We start from the raw sequence: 22,059 nt of genomic DNA, 5'->3' as shown, positions 1-22,059 counted from the left end.
GCCCAGGCCCGCTTTTACTGACATTACATGACATGATCAGGGCCACGGCTTGAAAGCCTATTGCTTTTACGTCATTACCCCTCTGAGATTTAGTTTTGTCAAACTGTTTTTGAACATTTTATCTGACCAAATCTGCAGTAAACACTCCACTTCTGCATCAAACCACCCAAACTGTTCGCCAGCATCTTTTTTCAATGTCCGTTGTGGGGAACAGACATATATAAATAGCTGTCAATGCTGGCACTCGTGCGCATATACGTACGCACGCTTGTGCCCTTACATGTTCATCCAAACTTTACAAAAGCCCACCTCTCTCAACCGGGCACTGCCGGCAAGCGTATTAAGTCTGTTTGTAACCTTCAGGCCACCGACAACATCATTTTCACCTGTTTTACTGACTTAAGCAGTTTAGATTACAGACAATAGACTGTCCTATTACCTATTACAGACATGTGAACTAAACACAGACGATCACCTTGTTCATGGACTCGTGCTCGGCAGAGCATTGCTGCAGTTCACAGCGCAGTTCACAGCACTGTCCCACTGATGTATAAAGCTGCCCACCAGTTTAATTTACTTATTAATCAAAGGTGTCGGAATGCAGTTCTGGATCATTTCGGCACACTTTAAACCCTGGTTATTCAGAGAGAGCGATTCTAAAAGCTTCAATACAAATGTAAACATGCACAAACATTAAATCATGTTATTTTCCACAGGGAGATCTTTGAGATGGACAACTACAGTCCCATCCCAGTGGAGACAGAGGAGGAGTATAAATTGGTAGTATGCCGCTTTCCCTTCCACGATGCTGAGATAGAGAAGGTAAAGACCATAAACTCACAAATCTATACATCGAAAGCAAGATTTCCGATGTTGATTTCTTAATTGTGCATGCATATAGACACATACAATAGAGAGCTAGAAAGTTGGTCCTCAGCAGATATTCACAAAGCAGTTGCAAAATATCTACAGTACATTTTACCCAGAAGACATAGACGTTCCCCATAATAAATCACAAAGGCACCCTTCAACCACACCCTCTTACCCTCCCTTACCTTCCACAACATTTATACTATTAGAACCATAACCATGGAAGATAATCAGTGAGCCAATTCATATTGTTGTTCTAACTGGTGTGTGTGTGTGTGTGTGTGTGTGTGTGTGTGTGTGTGTGTGTGTGTGTGTGTGTGTGTGTGTGTGTGTGTGTGTGTGTGTGTGTGTGTGTGTGTGTGTGTGTGTGTGTGTGTGTGTGTGTGTGTGTGTGTGTGTGTGTGTGTGTGTGTGTGTGTGTGTGTGTGTGTGTGTGTGTGTGTGTGTGTGTGTGTGTGTGTGTGTGTGTGTGCGCGTGCGCGTGCGTGTGCGTGTGCGCAGCAGGACTTTCCAAAGAAGCTGCCAATGTCCCAGTCTGTCCCTCAGATCTACACACAGGTCAAAGAGTTAATTTACGCCAGCCTCAAGTTCTCTGAGTCACTCCACCGGAGGTTGGTCTTGCAGAGCTATTACTACATGTTCACGTCTACAGTTCTAATCTTTCCTGACTTTTTCACCTTTGTTGTTCATACATCTGTAGAATATCTGGACTTGTTAGATTTAAACTTTGTTTGTTTATCCAGTTCAACAGAGATTGACGACATGCTGAGAAAGTCAACAAACCTGCTGCTGACAAGAACACTCAGCAACTGTCTGCAAAACCTCATCAAGAAACCTCATATAGGACTGACTGAGGTAGAAACAATACTGCTCTTACTAGTCGCACACACACGCACACACACGTACGTCATGATCCGTAGACCAAGAGTTTAGTCTGAACTTCTAACCCTCTTTCTGTAGCTGGTGCAGATCATCATTAACACCACCCACTTGGAGCAGGCCTGCAAGTATCTGGAGGAGTTCATAACAAACATCACTAATGTCTCCCCTGAAACAGTACACACCACAAGACTCTATGGCTTGTCAACATTCAAGGTAAATGTGGATTATTCTTTGGGTCTTTATTTTGTCTTGTGCTAATTATACAGTATATACATTACATATTTCTGCTCTTTATTATATTGTAAATCACACAAACAGGCCCTGGGGATGCTACATTGCACATTAGTGCCTTTGCCCTTTGTGCTGGTTTCAGGACCTGGTGACAGGCTGTTCTGCTCTTGCAATTACACCTGCAGTACTGCCTGCGATTACTGAAAGCACTGTGATGCCTGTCATACCAGATTGTTACAAAGTATCTTTGGAGACAGCATGCTGAATAAAAGTGGCATCAGTAGAGGGTCAAAACATTGGTCAGCTCCTGTGTGTTTGGCCAAGTTCTGATCATACCGTTGTTTTCATAATTGGCTATATAATAGTACACATAATTTCTTATCATGTATTGGTATTTTCATACACACTCAATGAAATTAAGTTAACCACACCACAACAATCTCAATGATTGTGCAGAGAGCCATAATCTGTAAGATTTGATATATTTTGTTTCTAGCGGCCTCTTTGGCAGTAAGATGTAACTGCAGGGGAGTCTGTTCTTTCAGAGCCCTTGATTGTGTCGAGTTGACAGTTGCGTTGTGTTAACTTTTTTTTGTTTTTCTCTTTTGTAATCTTTATTGACACACATTCACCTCTCAACTGTCCATCCATCCCCTATATGTTCCCCTCTTAAATCCATACACACACACGTTCCTATTACACTTCTTCCCTGACTACAAGCCTGACTCAGAAGGTGGAAGTTCCCGATTTCAGATTTCAAGTGAACACAGCCTAACCGGCACTGACATGTTCCACCTGGCAGACCAACTACTGTCAGCAGAGTCACTAACATGGCGGTGTATTTACATCTAGAGAGGGAATGTCTCCACAGACACAATGATGTGAATATACAGCAAATAGGCAACAAGTGCTTTCATCAGTGGGTCACATGATCAATCACCATGGTTTTACCTCACTCTTTGATAGATAGTGACTTTACAGACAATTCACTAGAGGAAAATCTAACGGATTATATCTTTAAGTCTTAAATATATCAACATATATACTTATTATAGTTATATATTATTTAGCTATTTAAAGAGAAGTTTGTTTCCAGATGTTTAGGAGGACTACTACATATGTGAAAAAAAATTGTTAAAGTGTTTAGTGTCTCTAGGGGGCAGTGTGACATCTGATAAATGTCCTCAAGTGATGTCACCGTTGTTGTTGTATTTGTAGTTGTAGTTGACAAGGATCCTGCAAGTGGGTCTGCAGCACTGCCATTTTATTTGTACTCCCTATAGTGTGACTGACTCACCAGGCAGGTAGCCATAAATGGATATAAAAACGGCCTTAAACATCTGCATTTTGATATTTGTGCCCACTCCACCACTTATTGTCAGTGAGTGAGAAGAATAGCAAAGCAATTTCAGCGATTTTGTTGCATGAACGAGATTCTTCAACAGCACGAGATCAGCTGTCATTACACATGGCTGTAGCTATTTATAGTGGCCATAACACTCATTCATCACATGTATCTGTAAACCACCATCAGGATGATATCTCAATCTTTATTACAAAGTGCTTCACAATTCAGAACCAAATAAACAGATTATTGACAGGGACATGATGGCTCAAATTTAATTAGAAAAGAGTTATGAAATCCATCACTCCTGAATAAACTGACATTCATTTTATAAATGTGCCTATGATTAAAATTTGACAGAAAGCTGTGTAGACAGTTTTTACATTTAGTTTTGGTCATTACAAGCCATTATGATGAAGTCAAATTAAAAAAAGAAATAACGCACTAACGCAAGTGACACTGGCTAACAACCTGAACAATGTTTTACAGTTACATCTCTTACATCTTGTATTTCATATCCACCTTATCATTTCACATTTTCACAACTGTGTATGCCTGCTCCGAAGTATTTGTGAGGTGTGCACATACTTCTTTGAAAAATAACAGTTTATATGTGGGAAATGACATGCATTTTTTTTATGCGTATGAGATCGGATCAGCTCTTACACCATCTGAATCCGCCTGTACTCTTAAATCATCCACAACCCACCCAAATTAATTATATTCTCAGCTTAAAAAGACCTGCACCCGCATTCACGTTTGACAGCCCTCTACCAGTAAATTACGTATGTATTGTATTTATGTCGAGTGTTTTCATGCACTTCTGCCACAGAGGGAAGTGCTCGATCCCAGTTCACCCTCCTACGGGAGATCCTGGTCCTCCTACGGGAGATCCTCGTCCAGCTTAAAGGGTTAGGTCCCTTGGATTAATGAGTATTACCCAATTAAGTTTACTGGGGACTGCTTAAGCTGGTGGCAAGGAGACTTGCCTAGCTACTAACTGCATAAATCCAGGCTTCTACCCTCCTTGCTCTGATATAGCAACTCACTGAAAAGTAGGGGTGGTTTATTAAAAAAATCTGTCCCGTTCGGTACGCTTGTCACGGTTAGGGACACGTACGCTCCCGTTACGCTCCCGCTACGCTCTTCTTCATGGGTTTTTTGAATCCTCTTGGCAACAGCTCGCTAAGCTCCCCTCTGTTTGTTCGTTTCTGTCTGGTCAAATCCTTGGTTAAATCACCACATCAATGTCTCTTTCTACTCTGAAAAAAGGAAAGGTTGACACAGAAAACTGTCAGTTCACCAGAGAATGGACAGAGATGTTTTAGTTTCTGTCAAGTTAATAAGGCATTTTCATAAAAATCATGCTTCTCTGCATTCATGTTACGTTCATTTTTGTCAGTCCAGTTTTTGATGAATAAATTAATGTTTCATATGTACTTGTAAGCCTGGTAAAGTAACTAGTAACTGAAGTAATCAGATAAATGTAGTGCAGTAAAATGTATAGTAAAGTATTTCCACTGATTTGTAGTGGAGTAGAAGTATAAAGTAGCATGTAAATAAAATACTCAAGTAAAGGACAAGAGCCTCAAACTTTACTTTAGTCCAATAATTGAGTGAAAACCTCTGGTTAACAGGTATGTTCATTTAACAAGTTTTTTGCTTTGAGGCCTATGACTAATATTTTCATTGATAAAATAAAGACAGTATATGCACTCCTATGTTGCTGCATTGTTTTACAATATCCATTAATGTAATGCTTATATTTTTCCTGCCCCTCATTTTGGATAATTTTCGTCAACCGGCCTCAATTCCAAATTAATTGAATAACCCTTATGTAGCCTATTTCAGTCAGTTAAGTGATTGCTGTTTGTGCGTATTTTAGTGAAAGAAAACCATTTTCTTCATTTTTTTATAAGATTTAAAAATGTAAAAGTGTTTATATTCTTAACTAGAAGGCAAACAATTGTTAACCTTTTGCCAACTAAATATATAAATATAAAGAATATCTGATTCAATTAAATTTTTAATTATTAGGCTACAGATCTGATACATGGTATTTTTAGAATCTAAAAGAAATAGAAAAAAACAACCCAACCCAACCAAAAAACCGTGACCCAAAAAACCGTGACCTGAAATGTGATATGAACCGAACAGTGGATTTTGTGAACCGTTCCACCCCTACTGAATAGCCTTATTGGTCAGCTACTATATCAGCCACGCTTGTTAACGGCAGCTCTCCTCTAATTGATCCGTGCACTTACGTTATAGTGCTAGGATAAGATTAAAGAAGCTCAAGTGAGGCCCAAGGGTGTGTTTTTTCTACTTGTCTAAAATAACCTTTAAGAAACACTGTTCACCTGTCTACGTAAACGTTCACAGTTCAACTCTGCAGAGGAGGTCCGCTCTGCGGGGTACTCCATGTACTCGTGCCACAGATAGAAGCCAACTGCACACACTGACATGACACAGAGCTGGATCTAAATCAGCAAAGTATCCCTTTAAGCAGCAAAACTAAAAACTGTAATTGTGCATTTGACAGAGGAAACAGAACTATATAATAAGCTTCTGAAATAACAAACTAAGTTGCTGTTCCTGCTGCCTAAATGTGCACACAGCATCTCTCTCTGCTGCAGCGTCAGACAGCAGCTCTGCTCTCTGCCATGTGTATAGAATGTAATTAATATTTTCCTTAAAGATGTATTATTTCACTCAACTGTATTTAAAACTGTGTTTAGTCCTATTGAGTCTTGTCAAAGGGACTTATAAAATATTTTATTTTTTCCAGGATGCACGTCATGCTGCAGAGGGAGAGATTTATACCAAACTCAACCAGAAGATCGATGAGTTTATCCAGCTAGCAGACTATGAATGGGGTATGGCTGAGTCGGACGGTCGTGCCTCTGGTTATCTCATGGACCTCATCAACTTCCTGCGTTCCACTTTCCAGGTCTTCACACACCTCCCGGTGAGTCTGATTCACCTACTCATCTGTGGTCCATTGATTCACCTTTCTTTTGGAACTGTTGGACATTGTCTTCATGGTTTTTAGACCCATTTTGTCTGCTTTCAAATGGTGTCTGGCAGTTTTGTTTTTGTTTTTGAGATAATAGTGATGTGATAATTTCTTTTTTTCAGTTTTCTTTCTATTTTCCTTAAACCCCAACTGTTTTCTGATGTTTTGCTATGTGCTCATCACATCCCCATTAAAATTGATGTACTGTCTGCAAGTGAATTGTTTACATTGTGAATTTAAGTGAAAGAGTGTTTTGCATCGGTGTTCTGTCCATATGCATGGTAACTGTGTTGTTACTGACTCGTAGACTGCTTTTGCATATTATCTTCAACAAGACACATCTGGTGATATCAAATTGTGTAGGGCTTTTGGCCCAGGCAGCTGACTTGCTACAGCTCATTCAGTTCCACTTTCTTCCACATCCATATCCTGCCTGCTCTTCTCTCCAACATCTCTTATCATGTCTTGTATGAGTTGTAGCTTATTTTGTTTTCTGTTTTTCAAGAAAGTCTCCTGTCACCCCATCCACAACCCCTGTAATGATCAGCACTGTAACTAGTTTTTTTTTTACTAGCAGTTTTATTCCTTGATTAATTTGACTTGTCAAGCATGCAAGATATCTCTAGTTGTATTTACCTTCTCCTGTCTATTTATTGTTGCCACATTTCTTTTCCTGTCCTTTCCCTCTTTCCTTACCCCTCTTCCATTTTTGGTTGGTTTGGGGGTGTCTCTGCTCAGAATAACAACAATGACCATGCGTCGATGTCGGTGAGTATTCCTGCCTGGCTGTAACAACACCATGCTGTCATTCTACAGGCAGAGGGGAGATGAAAAGCATGCTTATGTTTGACTATGGAAAGTCCACCAACTCCAGGCTTGTTGGTTCTTCTGGCACCTGTTGGAACCCTTGCTGAAGACATTGAGAGACAGACATTTGCGTGTGAGAGAGGACCAAGTAGCAGCAACTTCAGCTGCAAGTTAAAGCCAGAGGGGAAGATCCTCCTAATGAGCGCTAGATGCTGGCCAAGAAAGCTTATTAACATATCACAACCTCTCTTGAAATCAAGTCAATCTTTTCTTCTCAATAAGACATGGTGTCAGGCTAATATCACTTATTTAATGTGTCATGCTTACATGGGTGTAGGTTTGGTTTTAGAAGTGGGGGGAAGCATGATTTTAGATCAGAAGAAATATGTGTAGTTGCTATAAGGGGTGAAAAGTTTGTTTTTTTAAATCCTGCAACTTAGCGTAAGCCTTCATGACCGCTGTCCTCTCTCGTATCCGTCTCAGCGCTACATCCCAGCGCTACATCTCAGCGCTACGTCTCAGCGCTACGTCTCAGCGCTACGTCTCAGCGCGTCAAATCCCGGCGCGCTGGGAAACTTGCTCCACACGCTTCCTGTAGGCACACGGCCACAGTGCTACGCACGCTCCCGCTAAGCACGTTTCCGCTGAGAAGCCTGAGTTTACTCTGCATCCATATCTGAGTGTAAAGAGGAGAAGTTATTAAGGCATTTTCAGAAAAATCATGCTACTCTGCATTTATGTTTCGTTCATTTGTGTCAGTCCAGTGTTTGATGAATAAACTTATGTTTCATATGTTCTTGTAAACCTGGTAAAGTAACTAGTAACTGAAGTAATCAGATAAATGTAGTGGAGTATAAAGTAGAATATTTCCACTGATTTGTAGTGGAGTAGAAGTATAAATTAGCATGGAAAAAAAATACTCAAGTAAAGGACAAGAGCCTCAAACTTTACTTTAGTCCAATAATTGAGTGAAAACCTCTGGTTAACAGGTTTGTTCATTCAGCAAGGATTGCTTTTGACAAGCTTGTTGCACTTTAAGGTCATGACTAATATTAACATTGATAAAAATAAAGACTCCTATGGTGCTGCATTGTTTTACAATATCCATTAATGTGATGCTCATATTTTTTCGGCCCCTCATTTTGGATAATTTCCGTCAACCGGCCCCAATTCAAAATTAATTGAATAGCCCTGATGTAGCCAAATCAGTCAGTTCAGTGATTGCTGTTTCTGCGTATTTTAGTGAAAGAAAACCTATTTTCTGTATGTAAAAGTGTTTATATTCTTACCTAGAAGGCAAACAATTGTTTACCTTTTTGCCAACTAAATATATAAACGCGTAAATGTAGCAATGTGTCTCCTACTGTTTCAAAATCTCACTTCACTTTCATTTAAGATTGTTGCAGTAATCCCTAAACAAGCTGCCTCATTATTTCAGTTTTTGCAAGATTGCATGACATGTCCTTAAGAATATCTGATTAAAAAAAATCGAATGATTAGGCTATAGATCTGATACATGGTATTTTTAGAATCTAAAAGAAATAGAAAAAAACAACCGAACCGAACCCGAAAACCGTGATATGAACCGAACAGTGGATTTTGTGAACAGTTCCACCCCTAGTTGCTATGAAATACTTTCACTCCCATGCTCAAGTGGAATCACATCTCAGGGCATCAAGGTCCTGTGTTTAAACACCTTGATAATTACATTTAACTCACCATTTTCTGTTGGCCCACATTGGCTCAGTTGAGTGCTTTTTGAACTTAACCTGACATTTTTTTTTTAATCTTTACTCTTTACAAGATATGAGAATGTTTGGCATCAGGTCGAGGAATCTAACATCTAACTTCTAATCTGGTGTGTTGCTTTGCTTTCATACGATGTCATGGTGCAATTACTAAAATGTGAAAAGTGGAAAAGTACACTAGTCCAAGTCAAACTAATGTTTCAATAAACTGCTTTGAGAAAGTGTTCAGTCCACATGGTTGTTTATACAGAGAAACATGAGACACAAGGAAGTCAGCGAGACTTAAGATGTAATAAAAATGTCACCCTTTATTGCAGCTTGCTGCTAAGTCACTATGTCCACATGTCCACACTAATCCGTCTAATTTCCACAAAGGGATAAATGGAACACACTTCCACACTAGGGTTTTTAGTTTTTTTGTAAATATTTCTGTCCACATTACATTGTAGAAAAGCCACTCTTCTCTCTCCTTTGTTTATGTAGGCAGTTAATAGGCATTACAGCCAACCTCTGGTAAAACGTAGGACAGACAGTCTGGTGGCTCTGCTGACTGCTGAGTCTTAGCTGGTTAAACGGTTGTTTGTCCAAACTCATTTAGTTGTTGTTATTTCCATATCTATCTGTTACTGTTTTCCGACCAATGAACAGTTTTCAAAAGTTCAATTTTTAATTGTCAAAAAGAGTGACTTAGTGTGGATGCAAGGCCAAAACAGAGTTTTAAAATTCATTTTTTAAATTAAGCGGACTTTAGCATTTATCAGTGCTTTTTATCTGCTGGGCAATTGTCAGCATGACCGAGCCGTTAACCCTGCAGTACTGCCCTAAATCCTGCACATAACATGCCCTCTTGGTTTAAACGTCAACAAATCATCCCACCTAAGCACAGACAACATATGGACTCAGACGTAGGGGTGGAATGTTTTTTTTTTTTTTTTAAATCCGTCCCGTTCGGTACGCTTGTCACGGTTCGGTACACGTGTGTACCGTTCGATTTATGAGGTGCAACGTAGCGTAAGTCTTCATGGCCGCTGTCCTCTCTCCTATCTCAGCGCTACGCCTCAGTGTCAAATCCCGGCACGCTGGGAGACTTGCTCCATGTGCGCCCTGTAGGCTATGCGCGCTCCCGCTACGCTCTTCTTCGTGGGTTTTTGAATCCTCTTGTCAACAGCTCACTAAGCTCCGCTCTGTTGTTGTTCTCAATCGTTTCAGTCTGGTTAAATCCGTGATTAAATCACCACATTAATGTCTCTTTCTACTCTGAAAAAAAGAAAAGTTGTCACAGAAAACCGTCAGTTCACCAGAGAATGGTGACTGCACCCATATCTGTGTGTAAAGAGTTTAAGTTAATAAGGCATTTTCAGAAAAATCATGCTACTCTGCATTTATGTTACATGCATTTTTGTCAGTCCAGCTTTTGATGAATAAACTAATGTTTCATATGTACTTGTAAGCCTGGTAAAGTAACTAGTTACTGAAGTAATCAGATAAATGTACCCGAGTAAAAGTAGAATATTTCCTCTGATTTGTAGTGGAGTAGAAGTATAAGGTAGCATGTAAATAAAATACTCAAGTAAAGGAGAAGAGCCTCAAAATTGAGTGAAAACCTCTGGTTAACAGGTTTGTTAATTTAACAAGGATTGTTTTTGACAAGCTTGTTGCACTTTGAGGTCATGACTACTATTTACATTGATAAAATAAAGACAACATATGTACTCCTATGTCTCTGCATTGTTTTACAATATCTATTAATGTGATGCTTATATTTTTCTGGCCCCTCAAATTGATTGAATAACCCTGATGTAGCCAATGTCAGTTCAGTGATTGCTGTTTGTGCGCATTTTAGTGAAAGAAAACCTATTTTCTTCATTTTTTCTAAGATTTGAGAATGTAAAAGTGTTTATATTCTTACCTAGAAGGAAAACAATTGTTTACTTTTTTGCCAAATAAATATATAAATGCGTAAATGCAGCAATGTCTCTCCTACTGTTTCAAAATCTCACTTAATTTTAATTTAAGATTATTAATCCCTGAACAAGCTACCTCATTATTCCAGTTTTTGCATGACATGTCCTTAAGAATATCTGATTAAAAAATATCTAATTATTAGGCTATAAATCTGATACATGGTATTTTTAGAATCTAAAAGAAATAGAAAAAAATACCGAACCGAACCGAAAACCCTGACCCCAAAACTGTGATATGAACCGAACAGTGGCTTTTGTGAATCGTTCCACCCCTACTCAGACGACTTGAACTCAAAATAGCCATAGTGGAATTACAGTTAGCACCATCCAGCAACCTTTAACACAAGTTAAAATGTGTTCAGATGAATTCATTTTGCTGGTGAATTAGCAAATTAGCTAGCAAAATAAATTAATGCCAGTCACTCCAACGACCCATTAATCAGAAACACTAAAAGTCTGAAAAATGTCCATTTGGACCAAAAGGTCAGTAGTCCGGCAGGCCGATATCGAGAAAACAAAAGCTCAGACCTGCTCCGAAGGCCCGATGTTCCAAAAATACACAGTGGAGTCCAGTGATTGCCAGCCTTACTAACATCGGTTCATTTTTCCGGCAGACTCTCAACTCCGCCTCAGGTCACGGGCCCAACTCTGCATGATTAAGGACCGTAAATGACACTGAAAAAGCTACTGGCCTTGTGACAAGTGAGCTCACTTGCATTTGGCCCAGTAATAGAAAGGCGGCCATTGAAAACCATTCACAGAGAAGTAATCCGAGTAATGGAGTTATTGTTTCTACAAACACTTTTTGCTATTGAGTTTTTCACATCATGTCATTTTGCAATACTTTGAGCACCACAATAAAATTCCATTTGCTTCCATTATTTTTGGTTGGCATCAGAAATTTCAGCAACAATGTCAAATTAACGCAAAAAACATTTAGTGCTACAACTCAATAATCTAATCCTGTGTTTAATCTAATCAAGTTTTTCCTACTATTAACCTACAGTCTAGGTCATGTTAAGTAAATAAGTCCGCCACAGTTTTATAATGAGGCGATAATATTTTTACACTTCTCAATGGGTGGGCTCAGCGCCTAGGGGACTCAACCTGGCTTACAGCCACTCTGTGTGGGATGATCTCCTCGTCTTCCCTACTCTGCCTTGCTTGTCACATTTCCTCTGTGGTGGTGAAGCTCTAGATCAGATAAGAAAGGCTTTGCGTGAAGGTAGCTTGAGGCTGTCACTTTCCGGGGCAGACTGTCCTCAGTGCGTCAGGGGTCAGGACACCGTCTTGTTTCCCATGCTTTGTGCGGGTGACTTTTTGCCATGTCATCACCATTCATATATACATATATATGTCCTTAATGAATAATTGCACGTGTACTGTATAATAAGATCTATACAACCAATGTGTTAATGATTACATTGTTTACTAGAGCACAAAATTCTTATAAGATTTGGTCTCTTAATATTGCTCCCAAAATGCCCCAGATGGATGCATTTCACTTTGAAAAGTACAACATTTTTCCAGGACATCCCCAGAGAATGAAAATTCCTGTAGGATATTTTTCATATCACATTTTGAAAATATTTTTTTTTAGAAATCCAATATTGTGCAGCCATAACAATAAAAAACAACACATAATTCAAATCAGAAAGGGAGATTGGATTTCTCATTCTTTTTCTTCATCATGTCTGATGCATTATCATAGAAACAAATTCTTGCTTTAAAAGCTCCATGCACCTTTCTGTCTGCACTGCTGTATACGTTACAGTGCAGAGCAGATTTGGCTGTGTCTGCCTTGAGTGTTGCCTTGTCTTCACTTTTGTGCTGCTCTTTCTAAGGCTGAAAGGTCTTTCAGCATGTTTGCATCAGAGACTTCAGTTTTGGTTTGATGGCGATTCAAAACAGACTTATCTTCTTGGCAATCTGCTGTTCACTTTGCCTGTGTTTGCCAGAGTCACAGACAGTTGTGTCTAGATGGTAACCCAAGATTTGCAAAATTCCTGCGAGATGGTTAAGGAAAGGCACTTACATGGACTGGTCATGGTTAGATAATTAAGATTAGGCATTGAAATCCAATGGTTAAGGATAGTTAAGTGGTCCAGAAGTGAGTCTCTCAAGAATTTTTGCGAGTTTTCACAAATCTACGGTTACCATCTAGACGCAACCCTGAAAGTCAAGTGGTCTTTACCACTATTGGTATCTTCATTCTCTGTCCTTCTCATCCCCATCCTCATCTTTCCGTACTCTACGGCATCCTCTTATCCTCTGTCACCTTTCTTCTCCTCCCTCCTTTCCCCTGTCTCTCTCTCTGCAGGGTAAAGTGGCCCAGACAGCTTGTATGTCAGCCTGCAAACATCTGTCCACATCACTGATGCAGATGCTGCTGGACACTGAACTCAAACAGATCAGTATGGGCGCCATTCAGCAATTCAACTTAGATGTCATTCAGTGTGAATGTAAGTGTAAATAAATGTATGTTCCTTTTTATTGGTGTTAATATTTAATGTTGTATCTACAGGTCTGCAAAGTCTTCAAAAAACAGAAGTGTATGTTCCGTGTGATCACAGGAAGTACAAATGGAAGAAATCCTGTTCATGAAAATAAAGGGCATACTCACACTGTCCTTCCGTACCGCGACCCGGGCTTTAGGGTACTTGTCCCCCCTCCCTCTCCCCCCCGCGCCCCAGCCCCGTTTGTACTCACACTGCCAGGGCCGGCCAATGCTTCTTGCTGTCCACATGCCATCACGCCGTAACACGTCACACGCATTGATCGCGTGTGTGTGGCTTTGTTTACAAATCTTTCCACAGACCTCTGAGTTTTTGTGCGTCTTGTCGACTGTTTTTGAATATTTTCATCCGACCAAATATGCAGAACACTCCACCTCCGCATCACACCAACGTGAACCTTTCACCGCCATTGTTGTTGTTGTTAAATGTCCGCGCATGGTCCGTCCTTCTATTTACATGTCCGAACAGGCGGACATAACGCTACTGCCGTAGGGCTCGTACTCGTGCTCGTACTTGTGCTCGTACTTGTGCTCGTACACGTGCGCACGCTCGTGCTCGTACATGTGCAAACGGCTCCGCTAAAGCCCACCTCTGTGGACGGCCCGCTGGCCGCAGTTATGCGCGGTGCGGGTGCACTCACACTGCTTAAAGGTACTAGGCTTTAGCAAAAAAACGGTTTTGGCCCCGGCCAGAAGGACAGTGTGAGTACGACCTAAGACTTTGGACAGATTTTCAGCAACTTTGGATCTGAGGGGCCAATAACAATGGCTTATCTAATATGGGGTGTGTTTGAGACGATGACGATAAAGAGTAGCGCCACTTGCGCATTTTCAAAAACAGCCAAAATGGCTGCAGCTGATGAGAAACTTTCTGTGGAAGCTGCTGTCTTGTCAGTATTGAACAAACTGGACGATCTACACTGGAGATCAAAATAAGAACAAAGTATTACAACTTGATTTATTCTGAAATATTGTAGAATTTGATAGAATATCCTCTATGGACCCCTGCTGTACTAGCATGTCTTTTAAATAACCAAGGCACTTCAACAAAAACCTTTATTTTGTGAAAAAACAGTGAGAGAACAGTAACCACTGTGTCAGAAGAAAAGATTTCAACAATGTTTTTTTCTGTCTATAAGATTCAAAAATGAATAGGAAGTGTAGAGGCCACAGCTTTGAATCCCTTCAGTACATCTGCACCCACAGGACATCACTAGTTTTTCACACTGCTCTGGTTTAATCTTTGTCCATTCTTCTTCAGTCTCTTCCACAGTTCAGTAACACTAGTGGGCTTCTTAGACATTACTTTGTTGCCAAGGATTTTCCAGAGATTCTCAATGGGGTTTAGATCTGGACTCTGGGCTGGTCATTTCATTGTTTCAATATTCTTAGGTTCTTAGAACATAATGTTTCCCATCAGACACAAATAAATTGAACGCCCTCTCATCACTGAAGTCACTCTGGACCAGTTCTCAATATTGAGTGCGAGTGATGCAGCCTGGTCGACCTGAACTGGGCTATAATTTAATCAAATGGGGCACCTGTTCAACAACATTATACATCCACTAAAAGTATTACTTTTTGCCACTGACACAGACTCAGATTGTTATTTTATGTGCCTGACTACATTATGGAAAGATGGAGAAGTTGCCTTTATCCTGCCATGCTTTGGTGTGTAGCTATTGATGGAGGTCAACACAGTAACTTTAGGAAATAGCATTAACAGCATTTTTTTCTTTAGGAAAATGTGCATTGGTAGGATGTCTTCTCCTCTTTGGCTGGTAGTAGTGTCCCAGGTCAAACTGCAGACCTGATGGTCTGAACGTGCAGTGGATCCGGAGTTATTAGGATCCATTTGTAGCACATCTAGCCACAACTTCTGCCTGTCTGCATCTAAAGGTTATGTTAGTCTATGAGAGCTGTGTGAAGTGTAGCTCCACATATTGTTGGCAGAATTCGAAAATGCACGAAAACTAGCCATTACTTTTATTAAAATGGTTTAGAAAACACAAAGATACACTTCACAATACTCTCCCTTTTTGGAGTTCTACTCTGGTGTCTTCAAGCAACATCGCAAGAGACTTCAGAACAATTAAATAAAATTTTATTTATAGTGCCACATCATAACAAAAGTTATCTCAAGACACATAACATTGAGTGCAGGTCAAGACTACAATCTATGACGTATTCATGGTTTACACAGACCAAACAATTCCTCCATGAGCAAACAGTAACAGCGGCGACGGAATCCCTCCCCTAAAACAGGCAGGAACGTCGTATAGACCTGGTTCTGTGGTTGGCAGCCATCTGCCAAGACTCCACTATCTTTCCAAAATACAGTCATGTCCTTATGATACCAATCTGAGCAAAAACAAACACTTTTAGTGGACGTACATTGCAGCCCGGTTCACAGCGGCCAGGCTACAGCGCTTACGCTCAATACTAGACCAATTTCAAAAAAAGTTTTTTGCCATTAGTCACTTACACAGAAATACATGGGGGGGAAAGGGTCCAGGTTTTAAAAAAAAAAATTCCCCTTTAACGAGCACTGGATTTCAAGTCATTTGAAGGCACCATTAATGGACTGTTCATCTATCACGAAAGGGTAGTTTTTATCCCTGTACAATTTGGTCAAAGGTGTCAAATGATTTTCATAGGTCAATAGGAAGTGCACCAAATGTTACTGATACTACAGGGCAATATCATATCAATATAATATCATTCCTTACAAGTAATGCAACTGTTGTTGTGGTATAAATCCTGACTGCTTAGGGTGTAATACATTATTTGACCAAGGCTTTTTGAGTGGCTACTTAAGCCTAACAGATACAATGGCTAACCCAATATTTCTGCCAATATTATTATATTATTGCAGATATGTCTGTATTGACATACTGTATGTTGAATTATAAAGGTTGCCTTAGAAATTCAGCATTGGCTAGCATGCTGTACCCATTTCATCAAAATCTTAACTTTCAGTTAAGTCAATTCTTACCTTTCTTGCATTTTTACACTTTTCTTTTCTAATCTTAAAATGCTCCTAATAAGCGTATGACATTCAAATGTAAAATTGGGATTTTTGTGCTGTGCGACACACGAGAAAGGAAAGAATTGCTTATTTAAAGTTAATCATAGTGCAAGTGAGTCTGATTGTGTACTTTTCATTGAGATGTATGACAGCTTTTAGTTGTATTGGAAACTTTTTACTCAGATTGCTGTGGACCTCCATGTCCCCTGTGATTATAAGTGGTCCCAGCACTAAGAAGCAGACCCGGGGCCAAAGTTTTTGACACTAGTTATGTGAACTGAATATTGTAAATGTAATTAATTGTTGTTTGGTATTGTTATTTCTTCTCAGTATTTGCCAGTTCAGAGCCTGTCCCTGGCTTTCAGGGAGACACACTCCAGCTGGCCTTCATCGACCTACGACAGGTAAACTGTCTTACTGAGCATGAGCATGTATAGAAGAAACAGCACAGTTTTGGGCCAGCGTCGGGACAGCAAAAGCCCCTATTGGATTTGCTCCATTTATTTTGGCCCAAGCACCTACAACGTCTGTGAAGCACCTATTGAATTTGTAGGAATTATTATTCTCATCGTTCCAAATTAATTGCCTTTTTGGAGGCTTTATCATATTCAAAAACTCACCAAACTTCACAGATAATTCAGCGATGGTGAGATTATACGTATTTAATTGGTTTCAGAAATGGGCATTGCAAATTTACTCGCTAGCACTCCCTTCATAAATTTATGAAAACCGGTAGGCATACTTTTTCAGACGTACAAAAAAGCCTCTTGATACAATATCCTAAACGCAACAGAAAGTTTGCCGTTCTTAATTTGATGGCCATTTTTACACTTTTACACGTGTCATACTTGAAGCAACTCCTCTTAGAGATTCAACACGATCAACTTCAAAATCAGTCAGTTCCATCTAAACACATACCAAACTGAACACTTTTTATCTTCTTTTTATTGCTCTGTGTGGCCAGGTGTGGCGCCCAAATATTTTTGCCATAAAAGAGGAAGTTGTTGTAACTTCAGCATGCATTGTCCAATCTACACCAAATTTCTCATACATGACAAGAGCAAGCCGCCACCACAGCGACTTCCTGGTTGATCCAATATGGAAGTGCCAAAAACTGCAGTTCTCCGAGTGTCCTGTAGGAGTAGTTTGCACAATAGAGCAGTTTCTCATTGACCCCCATGGTTATACAGGCCGATTTTCACAGCATAATTAAACTTACTTAGGACTTGTTTACAAAAAAAAACATTCCAGTCTGTATGTTTAGGTCATATCCCCATGACAACATTGAGGAGGGTGAATATTTTTGTTCCAGGCTAGTTTTTATTTAATTGGAGGTTAAAGTTTATGAATAATTAGGGGCGTGGCCTCTTGAGTAACAGTTAGTCTCTGGCCGTCACTTCTCTTCGGAGGCTAGTTGTCATCTGGACCTGGACTGCGGTCATTTGTGTGGTGGTGTTACCATAAGTGACTAGATGGCTTGCTCTTCGATCAACTGTACAAACAGATGGTTTAGGAACACATCGTGTTAATGTGAGCTTTGTTATGCTAATTAAATAGCCGCACTTGCACCATGACTTGCAATACAACCTGCTATCTATGACACATACACTAGATGCTAATCTGGAGCAGCGGGAGGATTCGGACTGTGAGGGTCAGAACGGGCTCCCGGCGGAGAAGCTACATTAATTTTTTATACAGTCTATGGACAAGAGTCATGTCCTGACCAAACATACACCTCAATAATGATTCAAAGTGATAACCCCCCTATATGCAGGATGAAAAATGACAAACATCATCTGATTTACATGAAATTTCCATTGTGGGTTCTGCACTTCATGTATGGACACATAAGACATGTTTGGTTGCATAATGGCATGGAGGTATGTGAGCTGGCCATGAAAATCAAAGCAAGCATACTATGTTTTTCAAAGACTTGGTTAGATTGTCATATCACTGACTTCGAAGTTGAAATTGAAAATCTTTGGTATCATTCACAAAGATCGGAACAGACAAGGGGGAGGGGATAGAATATTTGTGAGGTCAGATATTGATTTTAAATTAAGACACGACTGGTCAAGCTTGAAGCTGTGTGGATTGATATTTTACTACCAAAAGGCAAAACCAATATTGTTAGGTGTTGTTTATAGACCTCCTCATCAGAAGGATTTTATCCAAACCTTGGAATGCGTATGTGCAAGTTGTCCTGACTTTTTAAACCGAAAAAAACAAAGTAAAATAGGCCTAGATATTAACGGGTCCATATAGATTGACACAAAAATGGTGGCAAATACCTTTAATAGTTTCTTCACAACAATTGCAAGTAACCTGGTGCAGAAGCCTCCATTTACTTCTGGTGTTTTTAGTGATCCACAGAAGGTGCATACGTTTTATGAAGACAAGGGAGTCCAGCCAAACACTTTTTTATTTCAAACAAGTAACAGGGGAGTTGGTACAAGAAAAATACAAAGGCCTGAATCCTTCCAAGGCTACCGGTTATGACATCCCTGCCAAATTTCTCAGGGATGCTGCTGAAAAAATTAGTCCTGTCATAACTCATCTTATAAATGTATGCATTGAAAAAAAAAAAAAATTCCCCAATAACTTTAAGGTGGTAAGAGTGATACCTTTATATAAAAAGATGCTCAAATCTGATCCTGGAAATTTCTGCCCTTTATCTATTTTGTGTACAATGACAAAATAGTTGAAAGGATCATTTATGAGCAAAATGACAGTTATTTGGCAGAGCAGAACATCTTATTTGACTTCTACCCCAGAAAAGCCCATTCCACTGATACCTTTATTTTACAGACTTTATTAGGAAAGAGGTGGATAAGGAGAACTTTTGTGGCATGGTGTTTATAGACCTTCAAAAGGCCTCTGACACATTTCAGTATGATGTCCTTTTGAACAAACTCAAAGCCCTGGGAGTTTTTCATACATCTCTCCAGTTGGTGAGGTTATGCCTGGTTGGCAGAGAACAGGTGGTGAATGAGGATGGGACCTTGTCCTCACCACTTAAATTAATATGTGGAGCTCCTCAGACGAGTATTTTAGTTCTTCTCTTCTTTTTGATTTATGTTAATGATATGCCGTAAGCCAAAGATTGTAATCTGTTTTTATTTGCAGATGACTCAGCTATTCTAGTCTCTCATGAAGATAAATCAGTGGTGGATAGGCTGCTTAATGTAGAACTCCTTAACCTCAGTGCCTGGTTAACAGATAACAAGCTGTCTCTCCAGCTTGGCAAACAGAGTCGATTCTTTTTGGGTCCGGAGATAAACTAAAAAAGTCTTTTGGGTTTTTTAGGTTATGTCGAAATTACGACCAAGGAAGCGGCCACTTACGTAGGCTGTATAGTGTAGGAGTGTCCCCGACTAAAAATCTTCACAGTCGAATCTGATTCGTCTTGCCTTTAGTAGACTTATTGTCGAATCAGTTTGTTTGTTTTTTTTGCTCATGAAAAACCATCTGGGATGGCGAGCCATGGACATGAAGCAGACAGCGGCTGGTGCATGTGAGTCCAGCGCTGCGCCGTCACGCGTGTCAGGCAGAGGGATGTGATTTCTGATAGGAACATCTTATTAAAAGTTTTTGTTGTTATAAAATAAAAGGGTTTTGTTTGTATCTTTCTTTGACAATAGCTGACAGTATATTTAGAACTGTAGTTTCACTTTAACTTTCACCGTGCTGTGTCAGACTGTGTCGGATTGTCTGAAATGAAAATAATGAAATGATATAAAGAAAAAAAACAAATGGGGAAATATTCAAATTAAATTATGCTGATGATTAAACAGTAGCAGACTGTATTTATACCCAAATAGGCTATTTATCGTGAGCCTATGAGTGTTCTCCAGGTCATCGTTATCCCTGAAGCAATTTCAGTCAAAAGCAACTGGACTTGGTTATTTGTCTAGGAAGAAGTTTCACCTCTCATCCAAGAGGCTTCATCAGTTCATGTACGCATCTGACCAGGGTTGGACTGGTCCAACTGTCTGGTGTGGAGATCCAGGTATTTAACCTTTAACAAGGCCGGTGATGTCACTAAAACCATTTGTGCTCCAAGTGCCAACAACCGTCGTTAGAGTGACAGTCGTTTGTGGGAAGTAGGTTTCGACTTCGTTAGTGCCCTATTGGGTCATAACGACCCTGTCACACGACCCTGTGACTCGTTGGAGTCACAGGAGGCCCTTTGTGAACAGTTGTTCTTTTAGGTTAGATTGTTGAATCTCCTGGGAAGGGATGAAAGGGCATCATTGTAAATTGGAGATAAGTGGAGGAGAGGAGGAGAGATGGCTGCAGTGAGGTTGGGGACGGGGGCGACAAGGGCTGGTTATACCTCTTGAAGAAGTCATTCAGCTCCTTCGCTCTCTCCATTGTCCCCCTCTGTAGCTCTGGTGTTTGTGTTGCGACCTGTGATGGTCCTCACACCCTCCCAGACCTCACTCATGTTGTTCTCCCTCAGCTTCTGCTCCACCTTTCTCCTGTAGCTGTCCTTAGCTTCCCTAACACAGTGTTTCACCTTTTGCTGTGCTGCCTTCATGGCCTCCCTGTCCCGGCTCCTGAAGGCAGCCTTCTTCTTTTTGAGGACAGCCTTAACTTCCCGCATTACCCACGGCTTGTTATTAGGGTAACAGCGGACATTCTTGACAGGGGGGACCACATCTGCACAGAACTTCAGGTACTCCGTCTGACAATGTGTCATCCCCTCTATGTCCTCACCGTGCGGGTTGATCAGCACATCCCAGACTCTTCCAAGGCATTTTCCATCTCAGGGGACCCCCTCCTGATCTCCTGATGGTGCAAGTTGTCACATGCTGTTTTTGGACCAGGGGGTATACAGTGGCTTGGGGGAACCAGATAGTGATCAGACTTCCCCAGTGGGGGGAGGGGAGTCACTCTTTTAATGCATCCCTTACATTAGCATACAGGAGCTCAATTGTCCTGTTGTTTCTGTTGGGACAGTCTACAACCTCGTCAAAAACAGCCAAGGTAGAATCCAAAGTTGCATGAATTAAGTCGCCAGAGATGATCATAAATGCCTCAGGTTGCTGTGTCTGCAGCCTCGCAGTGACTGAGTGGATCTTGTCACAGGCAGGGGCTGCGTCAGCTCTGGGAGGGATGGAAACATAGACGGTGACTGAACTGCCTCGGCAGATAATATGGCCGCAGGCTAACAGCTAGCAGCTTGAGGTCCTGGCAACATGAGACTTTCTTTACGGAGATGGGTTACACCAGCGGTTGTTCCCATACATGATGAGTCCCCCACCTTTGCTTTTTCCACTCGCTTTTGTGTCTCTGTCGGCTCTCATGGAAGTGAATCCCGGCAGTTCCACGTTTGCATCCGGTATGAGGTGGTTTAGCCATGTCTCCAACAGCTCATCGATCTTGTCCGGCAGCGAGTTCACATTCCCCATGATTAAGGAGGGAATCGATGGCTTGTAGCGCCTCCGATTCTCCGCCTTAAGCTTTGCACCAGCCTTGCCAACCCTGGGTCTCCTCCTCAGCTCCGCCAGGACGGAGTGTCGTATCCCAGCTCATCCCTTTGTGCGTAGAGACAGCAGTTCCTCTCTTGAGTAATTGGGAAAACTGGCTCTTGGTTGCATTTTAAAGTTAGAAATATCCATAGGATGTATATAAAACACACAATCTCTTC

General features: G+C 40.6%; 1 protein-coding gene across 10 annotated transcripts in view; it reads left to right on the top strand.

Moving 5' to 3' along the window:
- Positions 1-22,059, top strand: part of exoc6 (exocyst complex component 6) — a gene marked incomplete at both ends in the record, with an annotated part of 109,144 nt that overhangs the window by 57,384 nt on the left and 29,701 nt on the right. For 3 of the 10 annotated variants that reach the window (XM_083933012.1, XM_083933020.1, XM_083933018.1), the window contains 8 exons: positions 717-822; positions 1,372-1,481; positions 1,614-1,725; positions 1,831-1,965; positions 6,117-6,296; positions 7,083-7,112; positions 13,184-13,325; positions 16,737-16,810. In XM_083933012.1, the coding sequence (XP_083789138.1) occupies positions 717-822; positions 1,372-1,481; positions 1,614-1,725; positions 1,831-1,965; positions 6,117-6,296; positions 7,083-7,112; positions 13,184-13,325; positions 16,737-16,810 (889 nt within the window). Of the gene's footprint in view, positions 1-716; positions 823-1,371; positions 1,482-1,613; positions 1,726-1,830; positions 1,966-6,116; positions 6,297-7,082; positions 7,113-7,160; positions 7,290-13,183; positions 13,326-16,736; positions 16,811-22,059 lie in introns of those variants that run through there. The other 7 variants (XM_083933015.1, XM_083933021.1, XM_083933017.1 and 4 more) reach the window with 4 other exon arrangements.

Source organism: Echiichthys vipera (genome assembly GCF_963691815.1).
Source record: "Echiichthys vipera genome assembly, chromosome: 18".
NCBI classification, from domain to species: Eukaryota; Metazoa; Chordata; class Actinopteri; order Perciformes; family Trachinidae; genus Echiichthys; species Echiichthys vipera.
The sequence above is the reverse complement of the archived record's forward strand: the minus strand, read 5'-3'. Positions and strand labels throughout refer to the sequence as shown.